Genomic DNA, 20,785 nt, shown 5'->3' on the forward strand with positions numbered 1-20,785 from the left:
CTCATCTGTCCACCCAGTAGCATGCAGACCTTCTCTGTCTGTAACTTTCTGCAATGGGAAAGTCACACAGACGCAAAAGGGGAGAGACTGGGATAATGAACTCCTGTGTGGCCTTGTCTGGCTTCAGCAATAAGTAGCATTTAGCCAGTCTTGTTTTCCCTCTTTGCTTTCTCGTGGTCTGTTTCCTTTGTCCTCTCCTACCTGGTGGCCTGCAGACTGGTAGTTTGACCTCCAACCTCACTTTTGACTCCCATGGCGGTGGTTATGTGAGCCCACAGGGTGATGTGTGTGGGCTTTGGGTTCCTGAGGCTTGGGCATGAACCTTGAATGTCAGAGACATCTAAAAGCTCTTTGGAAGGAGGCTGGGTGGAGACCAGGGGTCTCTGGGCTCGGTGGGGGTGGGGTGTCGGTGGGGCTTCTTGGCTGGAGTTCCCTGAGTGGCTCTGGCTGGGGCTGGGCAAGGCGCACTGACAGCTCCCTTGCCCTCCCCAGTACCCCGTGCGTCCAGCCTCGATGACCTACGGTGACATTCCACACCTCTCAGCCAAGATCAAGCCCAAGCAGCAGAAGGTGGGGCTGCCTTCTGTGGTGGAGGTGGGCGGTTTGGGTGGGAGCTGGTGGAGGTGAGGAGATGAGCCCTTTGGTGACTGGAAGCTCAGAGAAAGAGTGAATGGAGAGTTAGGAGAACCAGCAACTTGTAGGGCCTTGAAAGCTGAGAAAGGGAGGAGTTTCCAGAAATAAAGAGGGCGGGCAGCTCCAGAGAGGCCAGGAAGAGTGAGATTCCAGTTAGCAAAAGGCACTGGGGGCTCATGTTCACAGGTATGGTGGGGGCCAGTGTGAAGCAGGCCTAGTGAGACATCCAGGGCCTTGAAGGGGCAGAGTGGTGGGGACTAGGACAGCTGGAGACCTGGCGCCGGGGCGGCTGCAGCGCAAGGCCCATTGCCGCAGAGACATGTCCTTCTAGTATTGCCAGTGCCACTGACTTTTCAAGAGAAAGTGGAAGTAAGATTTTTATGAGAAGCCTCTTGATTTTTAATCCCAGATATAGATCTCTGGGAGTGGAGCTTGGGGGAAGGGGCAAACTATTATACAAGAAAACTACTCTGGCCTTTTCTGTTAGAGTTGGCGTTTGTGTTCTGTGGTATAGACTGAAGCCTAGATGCCCCTGGGGAGGGACATGTGTCCTACTTTTGGGTAGGGCCAGGATTGGCGTGGGTGGGGGTCCTCATAGCTGGTGGTGGGGGTGCTTCCTACCTCTAGGTAGAGCTTGAGATGGCCATTGACACCCTGAACCCCAACTACTGCCGCAGCAAAGGGGAGCAGATTGCGCTGAATGTGGACGGTGCCTGCGCAGACGAGACCAGCACATATTCCTCGTGAGTCCCCAGCCCCAGGCCTCCAGCTTCATTGTGTTCCAGAGTGAGCCTTACAAAGGACTTAAAGACACTGAGGCCTTATATGCCACGGCTGGGCTCCCCACCAGCAACCACAGTGGAGCAGCTGGGCCTAGTGCAGTCCCTTCCTTGCAAGACACATCTTCTGGGAAAAGGTTCCTCCTACCAAGTTCTTCCCAGGCACCTTGAGAGGAGTGGGGGCTCCCATCTCCTGCTTGTCTCTTGGGGCCTACACAAGCTTTGGGTTCTGTTGCCCCAGTTTCCCTCCTGTAGCACACGTAGCCTGTCCTGTGGGCTTGGTCCCTGGCTGTTGGGTTTTGGAAGTTATCTGGGGTGGAGGGGCTGTGCCTGCCAGGCCTGGGTTAGGCACTTCCTCCCCTGGACGCCTATTCTCCCTGTGCTCTCAGGAAGCTGATGGATAAGCAGACATTCTGCTCCTCCCAGACCACCAGTAACACGTCCCGCTATGCCGCCGCACTCTACAGGCAAGGTACCTCAGCTGGGCACCCTAGGCTCTATGGAGCAAGGAGGCTGATGGCAGAGGAAAGTGGGGCGGGGGCCGGGATGGGGAGAGGCCTGCCCTAGTCTGGTGTCCATACCCTCCTCCCCCAAATGCTAGACACCTACAGGGCCAGGCAGCTTGTGCAAATAACAGGTTGTACGTGGACCAGAGTTGACTATCTTGGGGGAACTTCTGACAAGTCATTCATTGCTTGTTCTGACAGGGACGGGGCTCCAAAGTCATTGTCCTCCTGGGACACAGACATACCCAGTATAACTTTTGAGACAGGTAGTAGATTCATGTTTTAAAAACAAGGTACTTATGACCCAGCAATTTCTTCCTGCACAGCATCTACCCAGGGAAAATGAAAGCTATGTCCACATCAAAATTTGTACACAGACATTCGCAGCAGCATTATTCGTGATAGCGAAAAAAGGAACATCCAACTGTCTGTCCATGAACTGATGCCCGGATGACAATGTAGTGTAGCCACTTAGTAGAATCTTAGTCATCTCAAAGGGTGAGGGATGGATACGTGTTCCACAGATAAGCCTGGAGAGCAATGGGCCACGTGAAAGTGGCGAGTCATAAAGGCCACACTTTGTGATTCCATTCCTATGAAATGTACAGAACAGACCAGTTCGCAGAGACAGAAAGCAGAGGAGTGGTTGCCAGGGGCTGCGGAGGGACTCATGATGCATACAGGGCTTTGGGGGGCATGATGAAACGTTCTTAAATTTATTGTGGTGCTGGTTGCACAATTCCAAAAGTTAGAGCACATTGAATTGTATGGCTTAAGTGGGTATATTGTATCGCATGTGAGTTATATCTCAAAGCTGTTTCAAAGTACAAGGTCCTGGAAGTATATTTAGAGTTTATGAAGTAATAAATGAAACAAATTAGAGCACTTAGGAAACAGAATAGGATCAAAGTAGCATCAAGTAATTATACTTTACTTTAACACCACATTCTGGCACCCAAACCAGAATCTGACACCCATGTATTTACTCCTTATTTGAGCTTTCTGCTCCTTCTGGGGTCCAGACAGCTTTCACAGAGCTCTAGCTTCTGATTTCTTCTCTTTGAAGCCCATATTCATCTGTAAAATTGATTTTGTGCACTGCCTCCCAGGGCACGGTCTGGTTCACAGGGAAATGCCATGACCTTCATCAGAGACTGTATAGATGCTCCTTCACCTCAGGAGCTACTTCCCTGGCCACATTTGCAGTAGCTGATTTAATGGGATGGGTGGGATTCTGGCAGGAAGAGGTGGGAGGATGAGAGAGGGAGGAACTCCGGGTATATATGGGATTGGGAAGGCAGTGAGGGAGTTCCAGCCAAGGCCTGGCTGGGAAAGAGCATGTGTGTTTTTAGATTACTTGCCTGCTGCGGTCAGAGCAAGCAGCTGGAGGGAGGGCAGTGGGATGAGGGTCAAGAGAGCCTTGAATGCATGTGGAGGAGGGTTTGCAGGCAGGCTTTAAGGAAGTGGCTTTGAGTCTGGATTTGTGTTCTGACCCAGTTGTGTGTTTGCTGTGTCCAGCAGGGCCAGTTGGGTCATCCCAGTGGTCCCAGGGCTCTAGGATCAGAGGTGGGAGGTGGTTTGGCTTTGGACCAAGGTCTTTGGGAAGTCTGGGACTGCCTTGAGCCAGGCTGGGTGGGTTGGCTCAATTCCTAGAGTCAGGTCCAAGCAATTCTTCTTTTGTCAGGTGAGCTCCACCTGACACCTTTACACGGCATCCTGCAGCTGCGACCCAGCTTCTCCTACTTGGATAAGGCAGATGCCAAGCACCGAGAGAGGGAGGTAGCCAATGAGGGTGAGCTCTGACCCCTGCCCCCCCAAACCTGTTGTCAGTCTGTGACTTGGCAGGATGGGTTGGCCATGGGGAAAGTATTAAAGGGATGGACTGTAGACTTAGCAGGATCCCTGGCCTCTACCCACTGGGTACCAGTAGTATTCACCCCCCAAAATGTCTCTGCATTTCCATTGTCCCCTGGGGTGGAGGTGAAGGCAACATTGCGCCAGCTGGAGAACCACTGACATTCATCTACCTGCATCTAGAAGGAAACTTCACAGACACCTCTGCTTGGGGCCTCCATGGGGACGGGGGCGAGAGCGGCAAATGGGGGCTCCACTAGAGGCTTTGAGCAGGCCTGGTTTTTCTTGCTGCAGGGGACTCTTCGCAGGACGAGGCAGAAGAAGATGTGAAGCAGATCACGGTGAGCCCCAGCCCGAGAGGGAGTGTGCAGGGAGGCAGCAGGGCTGGTTATGTAGCTCAGTGGTCTACAGAGCAGGAGCAGGAGCAGGAGGGTCTGTGTAGAATGTGCACTCTGTGTGAAACGGATGTAGAAACAGTATGTGTTCTTCAGAGCCTTCCTGCTGGACTGTCCAGAGAGACAGCCTTACCTCTGCCCAGCCGAGCTGTCCCAGTTGTAAATAGGGTGGCAGCCCCAGGTGTGTGGCTTTGCCTGGAATTGCTGGGAAAAGGAAGCCATGGCCCAGGGGCTCAGGGACCCAGTGCACACACGGACACTGCCTGTGCCCTGACACCCTTGCTTTGACAGGGCCACAGCCCCGTGTTAACTACCATGTGATTCTGTCTCTTAAGCAGTGCATGTTTGAAGAATTCCTATCTTAATAGTTATTTCTGTGTTTTAAAGATTGTTAGAAGAATATTGACCTTCCATGTATGGCTTATAAAGTCTCCCCCATTTAAGTATATTTAGATTAAAATGATTAAGTATTTAAAGAAAAATATTGCACAAATGATGTGGACAGTACATAGTGTGGCTAAAGTTATGAATGTTTGCATATCCTTGAAGACGTAGTGAATTCTGGCATAACCAATGTGGGGGACCCATCTGTTCTCTCAGGAGCTTATTGGATGACCTTAGATAACTCTTTCCCTTCTTGGGGACTCTGGTCCTTTTTTTTTTTTAAATGTATTTCTTTGTAGAGAGAGGGGAAAGGAGGGAGAAAGGCAGAGAAAATCAGTTGGTTGGTTGCCTTTCACACGTACCCCAACAAGGGACTGAACCTGCAACCCAAGCAGGTGCCCTGACCAGCAATCAAACTGGTGACCTTTCGCGTTACTGAAAGATGCCTGTATGCCTTCGAGGCCCCCTGTAGAGTCCCTGAATTCTATAATCCATTCACAGAGAGGTGACTGGCAACTTGGCTCCATCTGAACTCTAAGCAACAGACACCAGATCTAAATGGCACAGTTGAATAAATGGAATGTATTGATTCTTGTTACTGAAAAATTGAGGGGCAGCTTTAGGTATGGTTGAATTTAGGTGCTGAGAGTCTCACTGAGACCGATTTCTCCATCTCTAGGTTTTGTTTTTCTCTTTGGCATCTTTCTTAGGCAAGGTGTCTGTCCCCAGTGGTAGAGAGAGTTGTCCCAGCTCCAGGCTTACCTCCTCCCAGCTTCTCAGACCCAGGGGAGAGTAAACTTTTTTCCATTACTTCTAAGTAGTTTCAGATTGGACTCACTGGTTTGGCCAGCCCTGAACCAGTCCCTGTGGCTAAGAGGATTTGGTGCACAAGTTGTCCAGGTCTGAGTTACCTGCCCACTCTTGTAGCTGGGAGTGTGTGTTTGCAGAGAATCTTCTTAGGTAGGAACTAAAGGGGAACTGTTTTTTTCTTAGGAAAATGTGGGTGCAGCCAACAGTGATTGGAAACAGATTGGGCATTAGGCAGGCAGTACCATGAAAAAGCTGTTTCCTAGACTGTGTTGGCAGATCACAGAGTGGGACATGGTTAGAACTGAATTTAAAAGACCTGTGTCAGGAAATGAGGGGAAGGTGGGAGTGGAAAATGCCCCAGATGTGGGGTCATCTGGCCTCCTGGTGGGGCTGAGGCCTGAGGCCATGCTGCCTCCCATCCCCTAGGTGCGGTTCTCTCGGCCTGAGTCGGAGCAGGCTCGCCAGCGCCGTGTGCAGTCCTATGAGTTCCTGCAGAAGAAGCACGCTGAGGAGCCCTGGGTCCACCTGCACTACTACGGCCTGAGGGTGAGCTGGGTCCTCAGGCCACTGTTGACCCTCCTAGCACGGAGTTTTGGGGGAAGAGCCCAGTGCTCAGGAAGTGTGGCAGCGTGGCCTCACTATCTCACCTCCACCTTACTTCAGTTGTGGCCACTTGATAACACCACAGGGAAAGGAGGTTAAGTCTGGTGGGCAGTTTGTCCTCCATGCTAGCTGATCCACTCTGCACCCCAGAGGAAGGGCGTGTGAGGCGGGGGTGGGTCTGCTGCTCCTGGTCTTGGGCGCAGCCCCAGGCTCTCCCCAGCGTGAACATCTTGCTGGGTTCAGAGTGAGGTTGGGGTTTGGTTACATAATTTTTCATGCACTGTGGGCCCTCAACTCAAGTACACTTCATTTGGCCGCCTTTCACATGGCCAGAGTCACCATACTCCCTGCTAAGGGTGGTTTTTACTGTGCTTGGTTTTCACCTCATGCACTGACTTGAGACCCTAGTTCCTGAATACATATGAAGGGAGGGAAGCAACTGAGTATTAGCTCCCAACACACCACAGGGTAGGGTCCCCAGCATTTTTCTTGGGGTGGAGTCCTGATTTTCTGGAACCTTCCTGGGAGAAATGTATTGACAGAGGCTTGATTTAGGGTCAGACTCAGACTCCCAGAAACTCTGCTATTTCCTAGTGTGTGACCTTGGGCAAGTTACTTAATCTCTCTGAATCTTTTTCTTATGGGAATAATAGTAGGACCTAACTTGGTAGCATTATTTTGAGGAAAGGTGGGTTAGTATACATACAGCCATTGGTACGGAGCCTGGCGCGCAGTAGGTGCTCACCGAATGTCAGCTGTCATTTTTGTCACTGCTCCTAGTGTCCCTGTGTCACACAGACAGGGCATTGAGCGCAGTGCTGGGGCCGTGCAGCCATAAAGCCTGGAAGGTGGTTGGTTGAGGCCACATCACAGGCCTGGAGAGGCGAACCTACTGGGTTGCACGTGATCCCGTGGCCAGCCTTGGGCGACTGGAACATAGTGATGCAGGGGTGAGAACTGGAAGGCAGAGGGCATGGGGCTGTCAGGCCTGGGGCTTCAGCTAAGGGTCCTCCCCGCCCCTCCTCCCGCCCAATAGGACAGCCGTTCTGAGCACGAGCGCCAGTACTTGCTGTGCCAGGGCTCCAACGGGGTCGAGAACACAGAGCTTGTCAAGTCACCCAGGTGAGCCTGGCTGGGACTGACACTGGTGTGGGTCCTCCCTTGGGACTGTGGCCCCTTCTGTAGACTGGGGGAGGGCTGTGGGAGTGGGCCCCATGTCAAAGAGATTGGTCCTCCTTTTTTAGCTGGGGGCGGGGTAGGGATGGGCCTCTCACTGACTGCTGGTAAGGAGGCTCCAGCCTGGAAACAGCATGGGCTCATGGGCACAGTGGGTTGGAGATGCCCTGGGGCTGCTGACCCTGCCCTCTCCTCTCTTCCATAGTGACTACCTCATGATGTTGATGCCACCCAGCCAGGAGGAGGAGAAGTAAGTAAAGGCGGCTGGACAATCCGCCATGGCTCCCTGCCTGCCGCCTCTGACACAGTGCTTTTATTTCTAACAGAGACAAACCTGTGGCCCCTAGCAACGTCCTGTCCATGGCCCAGCTGCGCACCCTGCCCCTGGCCGATCAGATCAAGATCCTGATGAAGAATGGTGGGTGCTCACGCTTGCTCATCATATCCTCCACCTCCTAAGTCTGGCACAGACTGAGGACCAAGTTTGAGGCCAGAGGCTCCCTGTACCCGAGCTGCCCAGCTTCTCATCTCATCTGCATCCTGGTCTGTGAGGATGCTCTCCAGCAAACTGGCGTCCCTCGGGGGTCAGCCTTTCCATGCTGCCCTCATTACTCCCCTGCTGTGAACTTGGGCAGGTCACTCATTTTCCTGACGTTAGTTTGCTTATCTCTAAGATGGGACTAAGGTAGCTCCTGGAGGCTAAGATGAGGGTTCATTGAGGTGAAGGCTAATGCTGAGCCCTGTGTGTGGACATGAGGTACAGTCTTAAACACGTTCACTTGTGCTGTATTGTGCCACCCACACAGCAGGGACTGGGGTTTTTCTTGAACCTTCGAGGGCCAGAATATGTAGGGACTGGAAGCTGGTGACTGGGAAACCTGAACCTTGACCCCTCCGAGCTGAGCCCTAGGCCCTGGGCTCTTTTCCTGGGGCTCACTCAGGGATCTCTGGGGCCTGAGCAGAGGGGAGCTCCCAGCTATGCCTGGGCCTACAGAGGACTGAGGGCCTTCCCCAGGCCTTACCCTGCTCACCTGGGCAGGGGGCTCAGGTAGTTGGGGTGAACAGAGAACAGTGGTTAAGTGCATGCATGGACTCTGGACCGTTCTGGGGTCCAGTCCTGCGCTCTGCCATTTACTAGCCAGATGATCATGGGGGAGTTTTGAAACCTCTGGGCATGAGTAGAAGGGGGTGTGCCTCTTGGTACCCAGTTCCTCATAGGCATTTCCTCCAGGGTCCTGTGGGCTGTTATTTGTACCGGTACCCTGGTTGTCATGCATGTGCTGGGGCTGCTGTGTGAACTTGACACGGCAGACCTGGTGGGGGACGGGGACGGCCCAGAGCTCTTCTTCCCTCTTGAGACTTCCCTTTTCTGTATCCTCAGTGAAGGTTATGCCTTTCGCCAACTTGATGAGCCTCCTGGGCCCCTCCATTGACTCCGTGGCTGTTTTGCGTGGCATCCAAAAGGTGGCAATGTTAGTCCAAGGAAACTGGGTGGTTAAGAGGTAAGATCAGCTCTAGCCCCTCGATGGGAGCACTTGATCCACTTAAGTTTAATGTGAATGCTGATATTTGGGGTTTAAATCTACTACAGTGCTTTCTGTTTGTCCTGCCCACACTGCATTTTATATTCATTCTTACCTCCTACTGGATTCTTTCATTATTCCAGTTTTTCCTGTTAATTTGGAAGTTACCCTTTCTTAATTGTTTAGTGATTCCCTGCAGATTTCAGCGTGCATTCACGACTCGTCTCAGTTTATATTAACTGCTGCTTTTTACCCTCATCCAGGATAATTCAAAGAACTCAAAATGTTTTATGCATGTCTTCCAACGCACTTGCTGTTGTATTTGTATAATTCTCTACTTTAAGCCCCACAAGACATTATATTATCTGGTCAGTATTCTTTCCATCTGCTTACATATTTGCCTTTTGATTTTGTTCATTATTCTTTTCTATGTCTCTGAATTTCTGTCTGGGATATTTCCTTCTGCTAAAGAATGCCATGGTATTTCTTTTAATGAAGTCTGCAGGGGGTGAATTTCCTTGGTGTTCGTTTATCTGGAAATGTCTCTTTCAGCTTGGTTCCTGAAGGGTATTTTCTACTGGGTGTAAATTCTAGGTATAGCATTTGAAGGTATTCTACTTTTGTGTCCCTCTGGCTGCTTTTAAGATTTCCCCTCATTCTGGCTTTCCACGGCTCACTAAGATGTGCCTGAGGGTGAAGTTTTTTTTGATGAGCGTTGTTGCAGTTCACTGATCTTGAGTTTGTGACTTTCAGTAGTTTCTCTTTTCTTGGGATTCCTCCACTGGTCTGTCTGCCTCCTGCACCAGACTGCCAGTTTCAAGGGGGTAGGAGCTGTCTGTGTTGACTCCCCTACTTCCCTTGTACTCAGTATAATGCCTGGCTCAGGAGAGACCCTTGGTAAATACAGTGTGATTGTCTTTTTATGTGCATTTGAATTATATTAGTTCTAAATGATATAATATAAAGTACTCACTTTTTTTAAGAAAAGATTTATTTTTAGAGAGAAGGGAAAGGAGGGAAAAAGAGAGGGAGAGAAACGTTGATCAGTTGCCTCTTGCACACCCCCAGCTGGGGACCTGGCCCACAACCTGGGCAAGTGCCCTGACCAGAAATTGAACCCACATCCTTTCGGTTCACAGATTGGCGCTCAGTTTGCTGAGCCACACTGAGCTAAAGTACTCACTTGTAATAAAGTACGGTCTAAGGTGAAAAATCTGTCAAAAAATGGTTACAAATTTTTAAGAAAGTAATTCACTGCAAAAAGTCCATCATTTCCTAGTTGGTTAGCTAAGTAAATTGTAAAGTATATTTGTGTCTGGGCCACATGGTGGCACCTTTTCACTGGAAGCACAGGCTTCATGTACCTGTGCTTTAATTATAGAAGACCTTTGTGATGGCATATCATTCATTAGATGGGGCCCTGTGTATATTTATGTCATGCATGAACAGCATCCAGGCGTCATCCCATTATACACCGGAGGACACTGGCCCAGAGAGGCAGACACTTGCCAAAGCCTGGCAGTGAGACTCACACAGCTAGGGTTGGAGCTTTGCCCAGCGCCACCTGTGCTCCTGGTGCTGCTGGTGGTCTGTCCCTGTGATTTGAAGGTAGGACTTCCGGGACCTTTCATATTATCAGGTCCTGCTGTGATCTCTGCCCTGATGCTGCCCTCACTGCCACACCAAGGCCTGTAATGCCCCTTCCTTGCCCTGTTCTTTGGGTTCCTGTGAGGAGATGATGTAAAGCTCGTATATTTGTTTAATGTGTCTAATTGCTTGTCCTTTGACCTGTGGGGCACTCTCATTCAGACATTGTCCCTGTCCTCAGATTGGAGGGGCAAGAGCGAGCACATTGAATGTAGAGGTCAAGGGCCTGGGTCACGTTCATTCAACACCTGTTCAGCAGCTACCTCCTCTCTCTGTGGTAGCAATGAATAACATAGGCCAGGTCCCTGTCCCCAGAGAGTTTTTATGAAACTCTGGGGACAGGGGGGAGGGGGTGGACACAGAGCTTGACCTTGAAGGATGGGTCATAGTTGGTGGCCAGGTAGGATTTGGGTGGGGGGCACTGTGGGGTATCAGGGGCAGAGGCCCCAACGGCATGGGGTGTCTGGGGGTGGTTTGTGTGTTCCTGGGCAAGAGGATCACAGTTGTGCTATGGAAATGCGTGTAGTAAGCCTCAGAGCCTGTTCATTCGCCTCTGGGCCATGAAGTTCTCTGAGCCTCATGATGGCCCCATTCTCCCAAGGATTCAACCCAACTTGTGCTCAGGGCCTGTCCAGGTCCCAGCCCCGTGCCCTGCAACCCCTCTCCACCACCAGTCTCTCTTGAGCTTGCACCTGCTTTCCATGTGGGACCCACTGGTTTCCCAGAGGCCTGGGCTGGCTATATCTGGCTTTGAGCCCCTGGGCCCTTCATGTCTGTGTAGTGGGCCTTGAGGCTGGGCCAGTTGTGAGTGGGGGGCGTCAGGTAGGGATTGTGAGGGATAGGTGTGTGGGGGAAGGGAGCTTCTCTCCTACATATGCTCACAAGAGCCAGGCTCCTGGGGGACAGCATGGGCTCTGAGGGGGGCTATCGGGCCCAAGCCTGTGCTAGCCCATATTGGAAAGAGATCTGGGCTTTCACTTGGAGCCTGGGCAGGGGACAGGAGTCAGATAGGGCTGAAGACAGAGGCTGACCTGCCACCCCTACTCTCATTGGCAGTGACATCCTGTACCCCAAGGACTCTTCCAGTCCTCACAGTGGTGTGCCCGCCGAGGTGCTCTGCAGGGGCCGAGACTTTGTTGTAAGTGTCCAGGCGCTCTGGCCTCCGGGGTTGTGGGAGAGGTGGCCATGGGAGGAGGGTGGGGACAGCACAGGGATTCTAGGACTTTGGCTGTGGGCAAAGGGCAAGTATGTGTGGGCAGGGCAGGAGGCTCTGGACTCTGCCTTTCTCCTTCCTCCTCTTGGAATCCTAGAGTCTTGGCTTCATATGAACCTTTGAGTTTCTCTCGCTGGGAGTTGCAAATTGGTGGCTCATGAGTGGATTCTGTCCAAGAAGCATGTTTCATTTGGCTTGAGTGGTGTTTTTGATTTGGCTGTTGATTTTTACAAATCAAAATTATGATGCAGACCAGATTTCTAGCTCTTTATCAATAATTGGAGAGTCTGGTATGACTGACCCACAGCCCTGAACTGCACTCACTTTGGACAGGGCTGACAATTCCCAGTTTACAGAGTACTGGGCATGTTCTCATTGTTGCCATGGGCTTTTGCAGCTCCAGAGCTAGGTCATCCTTCCATTCCACCACCCAGCTGCTCCTTGACCATGTCCAGAACTTCAGTCCCTGCCTCAGCAGTATTCTCGGGTTTGCTTAGTCTGTCTCCTTAGAGTGCCCACCATACCTGTGATGGGCAGGCCTGGTGACACAGGGCAGCCTTAAGCTGAAGAGTATGTCTGTGGTTTCTCTTTTTCTGACTGGCCCAGCTCCTTGGCAGTCACTGTCCAGGGGCCTGTGTGCTTTATCTTTGTCTCTGGGGGGGTCAGAGTGCAGTGTGTATTCACTCCCAGGTTCGCTTACCCTGCACGTGTACCATTTGCCCCTCCCTGCCTGTTAGCCATTCTCTGTTCATGCAGATGCCGTCTGGTCTGGGTGCCTGGAAGAGGGGCTGGTCAAATCGGAGTTATTGTAGGTGACAAATGGGCAAGACATCCTTGACCAGGGAGTCTTTGCGGTCTAGGTAGAGGTGGGTGGGGTCCAGCTATCCCCCCTGAAGGAGACAACCCTGGGGGTCTTTACATTACAAGGGAGAAAATCAGGGTCTCGGAGTTGATGTGACTGCCCACAGCCAGATCCACACCCAAGTCTGCCAGACCCCAGGTACCCAAACAGTGGCCTAGGTTCAGGGGAGTCTCAGGAGCACCATGTCTGCTTCCTGGAAACATACTTCTTTCTCCCTTAGATGTGGAAGTTCACGCAGAGCCGGTGGGTGGTAAGGAAAGAGGTGGCAACAGTGACAAAAGTAAGTGATGTCAATCTGGAGGGAGGGGCGGGGGAGTGGCTGTTGGCTGTTGGAGGCTAGCCAACCTCATCCTTGCCCCACCCCCAGCTCTGTGCAGAGGATGTAAAGGATTTTTTGGAACACATGGCCATGGTGAGGATCAACAGAGGCTGGGAGTTTGTCTTGCCGCCTGATGGGGAGTTCATCAAGAAGCACCCAGATGTGGTCCAACGGCAGCACATGCTATGGGCGGGCATCCAGGCCAAGTAAGGACTTGCTGGGCATGAGGCAGATTTGGGGCCACATGCCTCACTCACACTCAGGTCAGCACTGCTAGCTGACCCCAGAATCCCAGTGGAGGCCTGACATAGCCACTCCCTGCTGGTCACAGCGTTGCTGGGGGCAGAATGTTTGTCATGTGGAGGGAGCGGGGCCCTCAGGAGCAAGAGCCTGGGTGGGTGGGCCTGTCCCCTGCAGGCAGGGCTGCCAGAGGTCCCAGCACACAGTGTCTGGTGGGATGGCTTACATGATGGGGACATGGTTTAGGATTAAGTGTTTACTCTTCTTTTCAGATTAGAAAAAGTTTATAACCTTGTGAATGAAACCATGCCAAAGAAGCTGGATGGACAATCAGGTGTGCAGACTATTGGCTGGGCAGGCTGTCACCTGACAGTGGGCTCAGCGGGGCTTGGCCTGGGGACAGGATGTATGGGAAAAGGGTTTATTACCTTCCCACTGACCTTAGCTGCAGGGACTGAGCACTTCTGTACTTGGGATGGTGTTAGGTCCCAGACTCCTGAGATCTGCTTGCTCTCTTGGGTTGCCAGGAGATGGTGGGGGGTGGGGGCCGGGCTCGTCACTAACCCATCCTGGCTTGGATCGCTGCGCATGGGAGACTGATTTTCCCAGTTCTTTCTTCCCTCACTGCTGGGGTAGCTAAACCCTCTTAGGTAAGGTTGAGGTAAAGCAAGGTTGGGCCACTTGCTACAGCCCCAGCTGGCCTGCATTGTTCCTCTCCCCTTGCTCCAGACAGCAGAATGTCCCCTGTCGGGATGGAAGAGCTTGGCCTTGGGGCAGAGGGGCTGTGGACCTTTGTCTCAGGACCTCCGCTGGCCAATCTCTGTCTTCCTAAGCAGCCCTCCTCTCCCCGCAGGGCCTGCAGGGCTGGTCTCTGGGGACCAGCGGGTCCAAGTGGCCAAGAGCAGAGCCCAGCAGAACTCCATGCTGCTGGCACAGGAGCTGCAGCAGAGGAAAGAGCAGGTCTGGGCGTCTGGGGCCCTGCCTGGTGTGCGGATCAAGGAGGAGCCCCTGAGTGAGGAGGGAGAGGAAGAAGAGGAAGGCGAGCCCATGGACACCACCCCCAGTGGGGACCTTCACAGCAGGTTGACCAATGGGGTGCCTGCTGGGTGGGTTGCAGGTGGGGACAGTTTCAATGGGCTCCCATCCCCCGGCTGCGCTAGCACCCCAGTGGCCCAGGAGCTGCGGGCCTTTGTGGAAACCACCTTCCAGAGACAGTTTGTGCTAACACTGAGTGAGCTGAAACGCCTCTTCAACCTGCACTTGGCCAGCCTGCCCCCGGGCCACACACTCTTCAGTGGCATCTCAGACCGAATGCTTCAGGACACGGTGCTGGCCTCTGGCTGCAAGCAGATCCTGGTGCCTGTAAGTGGGGCCTGTGCTGTGGGGCTGTAAACACATGGCTACCCTCTGCCCCGGAGTGAGGGTGGATGGCAGAAAGGAGCCAAAGAGAGAAGGAATTCAGGGTGCTCTGGAGTGGCCTGAGTCCTGCCAGCGAGAGGGTGGGGACTTGAGAAGACCACTGCCCTGGGTTGGAATCTTGGCTGTCATGTGGTAGCCTTGAGTGACCTTGGGCCGGCCAGTCTTGGGCTCTGCACCTTCTTCTAAAGTGGACGAACGTTTGTTTTTCTGTCAGAGGACTCAGATAAGGGCCAAGCACCACTGCCTGCACCTCAGTTCATTCCTGTCAGTTTTGCCATTTTTAGGATGATTTCTAGTATCGTTGATTTTTGCAGCCTGCAGTTGAGGAGACCGAGTTTCAGAGAAGTGAGGTGAACCTATTTAAAGGTCAAGTGCCCAGGAAGTGACAGAGCTAGATTCTGAATGTCAGCATAGTGGCTCCAGCTCTTAAGTACTTTCTGCTTCAGCTAAGATGATCTGAGCTTTTCACCAGAGTCCCCAGCTTGTACCTGGGTCCTGGAGGGCCTCCCTGTCCATAGAGGCTCCGTTAGCATTTCTGGGGCCAAGCCTCTTGTCTTGCTGTTGGTGGGGCCCCAGAGTGCAGGAAATGTAGGAGCAGAGCATGTGTTGGAGATCATTTCCTTAGCTCAGGGTGGAGTGCGCCAGGCTGTGGCCTTAGGGAAGCTGTGCTGGTTATTCTTTCCTCCCAGGCTCAATCCAGGCCTAGCAGCAAATGGGGTGAGGTAGGCTGCCGCCACCTCTTAACAAGGGAGCATTGATGTTAGCAGTCCAAGGTCAGAAGCATCTGTAGCCTTGGGTGAGCTGAGGCAAAGGTCCATCCCTGGGTTGCAAGGAACAGAAACTAGGATAAGAGACCCTGGGCTGGATGCCAGGCTGGTTGGGCTGTTGTAGGAGAATTGGCTCTCGTGGCATGGGGCCGCCTCTTATAGAAGGTACTGGGGGCCTGCCCTATTTGGAGGCCCTGCTCCTTGACCACCTGACAGATGGATCCAGTTATCTGCAGGGTCACCTTCCTCTGAGCTTGGCCTGGCAGGAGAGGTGTGCTGTCCTAGGCAGCAGGAGAGAATAAGGTGAGGGATACCCTGCTTCAGCCCCCAGGACCTGCCCTTGTTGCACTCCTTCCTCCTGGTCTGGTTAGTGTCTGTGGGACACTGTGGCCTTCTCTGCAGCTTGCCTGTTGCCTTCCCTCCCTGTGATCCTGATGTGGGGACCAGATCACAGTGATAACCAAGGTGGAAGAGACCTCAGGTCTATCCAGCCTCATGTTTTTACACAAGGGAGCTGAGGCCCAGGGAAAGTGAATAGACTTTCACAGACTTGTTTAGCTTCTTATTCTTCTACTTAATAGCTGTGTGGCCAGAGGCAGAAAGTAAACCTCTCTGATCTGGACTTTTCTCATGGACATTTGGGGCATAATACTTCACTATCTTCTTGGTTTTTAATAATCAAATGAGACTATATATGGGGTAGTAACCATTACTGTTACCTATGTTCTGGAACCCACTGTGCCAGGTGCCATCTTCCTTGCTCCCCATCCCCAGGCACCCAGAGCCTAGGCCACCTCCAGTCCCTACCAAACCCAGTGCAGTGGGTTGCTTGGAAAGTGGGCAGGGCCACAAACCCACCACTGACACAGTCCTTGTGGGAAGGGACTAAAAGGAGCCCAGATTCCCCAGGGAGTTTTGGGGGAGGCTTCTTAGGACATATCTGAGGGTTGGTATTTAGGGAAGGAGAACGTTGATGTTAAAACAGAGAGGTGAGCTAGGGGGAAAAACAGAAGAGCCCATGTCCCCACCTTAATGAGCATACTGTGGGCTTCAAGCCAGATGTGTCACGCTTCTGTCATTGCAGCCCTCCAAGGCCCTTAAGGGGATGGCTGTTGCTCTCCCAGAGAGAGGAGATGGGGCAGGGAGGGTGGGTCCACGTGGTAAAGACAAGAGACCAGCTCATACCTGGATCTTGGTTAGTTTCCCCCACAGACAGCTGCTTCCCCGGATGAGCAGAAGGTGTTTGCCCTCTGGGAGTCTGGAGACATGAGTGATCAGGTGAGGTAACTTTTGCTGCTGGGAGGTGTTCCTGTAGGGGTGAGGGCTTTGGGGGACTTGGGGTGCAGTCTTGGTTTGTATTTTCTAGCCCCTCCCAATTCTAAATATTCTGTTTGCTGTCAAACAGGCTGGAGGTACCAGTAGTTTGAGCCCAAGTCAGTGGCTCCCAAATGCCAGTCTCTGGGCCAGCAAATCGCCTTTAAAAAAACATGACGAGTCCCAGGACTGACCCCAGACATTGAATTCAGTTCATCAGGAATCGGGTAGCATCCTAGGTACTTAAATTTCTTACAGAGCTTCCTGGATGATTCTGACGTCCAGCTGGCTAGCAGACCGCCGTGGACCCCATCGCTCAGGGGGCCTCTGGCAATAGGGATCACAAGGATTCCTTCTCAGGTCTCGGCTGCTGGATTTTTAAGTTATAGAAATTGATCATTTCCTGTAGAAATTGGAAGCGCCATGGGGGTCCAGTGGACAGAAGGTGAATTAAACCAGCAGACTGTAATTGTGCAGTCATGGCCACTGAGGTCCAGAAGTTTTCCCTAAATTGTGAAGGTTAAGGTTTAATTGCTAAAACTCCAAAGATGTGGGGGGAAGGGAGTCAGCAAGAGCCCCCACTGAGTTCTTGGTCCCCTGTGGGGGGCTTTGATGGGCTGTAAGTGGGGAGCAGTCTGGAACGGTCTTCCTGAGCAACCTTGTGTGCTTTGGCCAGAGTAGGGGGCATTTGGGTTTCCTACTCTTGAAATACTTTGATAATTAAAAGTAGTAAGTGCATATTTAAAAATCTAGTAAGACAAAGCTTTGTAGGAAACTGTCCCCTGCCCTGCCTGACCCGATTTCCATTCTTCAGAGGCTGTCACTTTTTAACTACCAAAAGGTACCAGCAAAAGGGTATATTTCCATTTTTTAAAAAATACAAAATATATTTGTTAGATATATCAACCTGACGTTATCTATGGGCTTCCCTTGGCGATAGGTGACGACAGTCCTCAGCTGTTGGGAGAACATAGTTAAATCGGGTCTCAATGCTTGTAGCATCATAGTAGAAGCAAATATCAGTACCGTGCTATACTTACATTGCTCTTTTATGCCACTCCTTGTTTCCACTGGCATGGTTTCCTGAACACAGATGCCTACGATAATACTGTTGTTGAGTCCAATTCCTGGGGAGCCTCTCCAGCAGGACTGGCTTATGAAATCTCATGTCTTCCTCCTTGATTCATTTCAGCTCCTAAGGGGCAGAGGAGTTGTCTGTATTCTTTCATGTCTTAAAATGGCGACCTTTTGTCCTTAAGTGTTGTTTGTCTGGAGCTGTAATTTTTAGAGGGTAAATCATATTCCCTCTGGATTTTAAGATATTTTCCATTGGATTCAAGCTTTTAGAGTTGCTCAATGATATTCTGCTCCTTGGTCTTTTAAATTGTACCCTTCCCTTTATCCCAAACTTAAAGATTTTTTTTCTTTATTCTGTATTGTACATCAGTATAATTCCAGGTAAACCCTGGGGTGGGTCAGTAATGAACTAGACAGGTCATTCTTAGGTCAAGTTATGTGATAGATTTGATAATTTACCTGTTTCTAAATCTTAAGTCCCACATTGGACATCCTGGATCAAATTTTCTCTCTCACTGAACACCTTTTCTGCCTTTTGGGGGGGTTTCAGCTACCTTCTATCCTATTTAATTTTGATTTGGGGGTGTAATACCATGTATGTCTATATGCCAACACTCTCAGCCACGCACTCCTTACCCCTTTCTCTGACTTCATGTAGTTTAGGTGGTGGCTTTACCCACCTGCTACATCAGCACTCTCTCCTATTTGTGATGCAAGAGTGTCTAAACTGCTTGTGCTCTGCCAGCTCTTCACCAGCTCTTTCAGGCATATACCATTATTTTTATTCTTCATTTTCGTGGGGGTCTTGAGAGGACAAATTGCCAGACATGTTCATCTTTAACCAGAGTCCCTGAGCAAGGACTTTTATCACAGATTGCAGTGTGGAGTTAGGGTCATAGCTTTAGATTTCTGGTTTGGGGATTGCTTCCTGAGATAACATGTTTTTGCTACGAAAGCATCGACAGGTTTTGCTTGAAATTTTCTCCAAAAACTACCGAGTACGCCGGAACATGATCCAGTCTCGGTTGACTCAGGAGTGTGGAGAAGATCTAAGTAAACAGGAGGTGGATAAAGTGCTAAAGGTACGTCTGTTTTGTGTATAACAACACCCAGAGTCTTAGATGGAGGCGGGCAGTTTGTGGATAGGGCTCTAGTCCGGTGCCTTTCTTGCTACTCTGTGAATATTAACTCAGGTCCTCAGAAACTGGTAATGATTGGCATTGGTGTGGGGTGGGGGGTCTGTGCAGAAGGACTAAAGTAAGTAAGATGTACTCTCCACCTTCAAAAAATGTGGTCTAGTGGGTCATCCCTGCCCTTTACAGTCCTGACTTCACTCCTCCTTTGAATCTCATACTACTTTCTTGATTTCTGCCATAGCCACGTTAACTCCTATACTACTTAATTTTCAGTAGAATTTCATTTTCTACTGAATTAATTTCAGTACAATATATTAATTCAAATATATTCTAATTCAAATATTCCTTTGAATATATTCCTTTTTACAAATTTTTTATTGATTGATTTGAGAGAGAGAAATAGACAAACATCAATCTGTTGTTTCACTTATTTAGGCATTCATTGGTTGATTCTTGTATGTGCTCTGACCAGGGATCGAACCCTCAACCTTGTCATATGTGGACAGAGCTGTGGACAGCACTGTAGCCAGCTGAGCTACCTGGCCAGGGCTAATACATTCCTTTTGAAACTATATTTGTTCAGTATGCTGAAGTCTGTAAGTGTACTGCTACTTATAATGCTTTTGTGATCTGACTGTGCTCCAGATACCACATTTGCAGAAGCACTGGAACATGGAAAGCTGGTGACAGTTACCTTATATTCCGATCTAGTGTCTTAAACATCCAAGGCCATTTATAGTGACACTATTTATGAAGCACCTTTATTCTGGTCAGCTTATTCATGGTTTTTGTATTTTGTGTTTATAAAGCACATTCATTTGTAGTTCCTCACTCTTAAGACCTCAGTGAGGAGAGGAAGAGGGGCCTGAGGCCCAAACACTGAAGAAACTGGGCAGTTCTCGATTTCCTGTTTGTGTTCCGTTGCTAGGTCACTAGAAATTCTGCACAGAATGTGGTAGCCACCTTTGCTGCTGAAGTGCCCTTAACATGCTTCTCTCTCTCTCCATAGGACTGCTGTGTAAGCTATGGTGGCATGTGGTACCTTAAAGGGACAGTACAGTCTTGACACTTGTCACAAACTACTACCCCAGCGAATCTAAGCCCCAGGAAGGACAGCAGAGCCAGTAGAGGAGGAAGTAGAGTCTCAGTTGCTTCAGAAGACATAGAGCAAGAGGGACTGACCATCTCGTGGCCTGTGGCGTTGCACTGTCCAGCAGACAGGGGACCTCACTCAGCCCATGGTAGGATCACCTAAAGTTGCATTGCTCCCAGAAGAAACCATCGGGACCTTCTTTGCAGTACAAGTTGAAATTCCTGATGTATTTCGCTTATTTTTTGGTTTCATTCTCATACTAGAGTGTATTCTGATGGGGCAGGATGATGAAAATCATGGTTTAGTATTACTTTTCAAATGTAATGCCAACAGAGGTCTAAGTTATGTTTACAAGATGAAGAAAACCTCAAGGTTTTTAATATTTAAAATGCCTAGAAGCCAATATTTAGTCTTTGATTATCTCTCTGCTAAAACTTCTGCCAATTTCATTAAACCAAATTGAATTGTTTTACTGTTGGGTTTCTGTGGCCACTTTACCTTGTAAAACAACCTACTCTGTGTAGCAGTCTCAACTGTTTACATGAACCATAGCAAAAAAATCAGAATCAAATCCATCTATTCTTAATGTTTGCAGAAGGATGCAAACAAAATCAGGTAAGTATGGAACAATGTATAAGTAAGGTTATCACACTTTGATGTAAAAAATTTATATTTTGTGTATTTTTAAAGTAAATGTTAACACTAACCTGGCCTCATGGTGCTGCTGTCTTTACCTGGATACAGGAAGGAGTGTCATCCCTGTGCCGAGCCGTGTGTGTGTGTGTGTGTGTGTGTGTGTGTCGGGGGAGGTGGGAGGGAGAGCTTGGGGAGCAGCACAGCTCAGCACAGCTGTGCCATCACACATACAAAGGTTTTTTAGTAGGTACATTCAGATAGTAAAAAGAAATCATTTAAATGTAATGTTTTATTTAGCCCAATAAGGCTAAAACATTAACATGTAATAAAAATTTTCACTATTTTTTTTTGTATGAAGTTTTCAAAATCTGATATCTTACAGTATTCTCAATTTACTAG

The 20,785-nt window shown here is 50.2% G+C and overlaps 1 protein-coding gene across 2 annotated transcripts in view; it reads left to right on the forward strand.

Annotated features, from left to right (window-relative positions):
• Nucleotides 1–20,461, forward strand: part of POLR3E (RNA polymerase III subunit E) — a 42,008-nt gene extending 21,547 nt beyond the window's left edge. For both annotated transcript variants that reach the window (XM_045195432.2, XM_024560383.3), the window contains 18 exons: nt 493–570; nt 1,261–1,376; nt 1,802–1,884; nt 3,603–3,710; nt 4,067–4,113; nt 5,788–5,907; nt 7,001–7,086; nt 7,346–7,390; nt 7,467–7,558; nt 8,522–8,642; nt 11,367–11,448; nt 12,606–12,665; nt 12,753–12,910; nt 13,217–13,278; nt 13,798–14,306; nt 16,331–16,408; nt 18,478–18,603; nt 19,667–20,461. In XM_045195432.2, coding sequence (XP_045051367.2) covers nt 493–570; nt 1,261–1,376; nt 1,802–1,884; nt 3,603–3,710; nt 4,067–4,113; nt 5,788–5,907; nt 7,001–7,086; nt 7,346–7,390; nt 7,467–7,558; nt 8,522–8,642; nt 11,367–11,448; nt 12,606–12,665; nt 12,753–12,910; nt 13,217–13,278; nt 13,798–14,306; nt 16,331–16,408; nt 18,478–18,603; nt 19,667–19,723 — 2,028 coding nt within the window. In that variant the 3' untranslated portion in view covers nt 19,724–20,461. The remainder of the gene's footprint in view (nt 1–492; nt 571–1,260; nt 1,377–1,801; nt 1,885–3,602; nt 3,711–4,066; nt 4,114–5,787; nt 5,908–7,000; nt 7,087–7,345; nt 7,391–7,466; nt 7,559–8,521; nt 8,643–11,366; nt 11,449–12,605; nt 12,666–12,752; nt 12,911–13,216; nt 13,279–13,797; nt 14,307–16,330; nt 16,409–18,477; nt 18,604–19,666) is intronic.
• Nucleotides 20,462–20,785: the final 324 nt, after the last annotated feature.

This window comes from Desmodus rotundus, chromosome 1, assembly GCF_022682495.2.
Source record: "Desmodus rotundus isolate HL8 chromosome 1, HLdesRot8A.1, whole genome shotgun sequence".
Classification (NCBI taxonomy): Eukaryota; Metazoa; Chordata; class Mammalia; order Chiroptera; family Phyllostomidae; genus Desmodus; species Desmodus rotundus.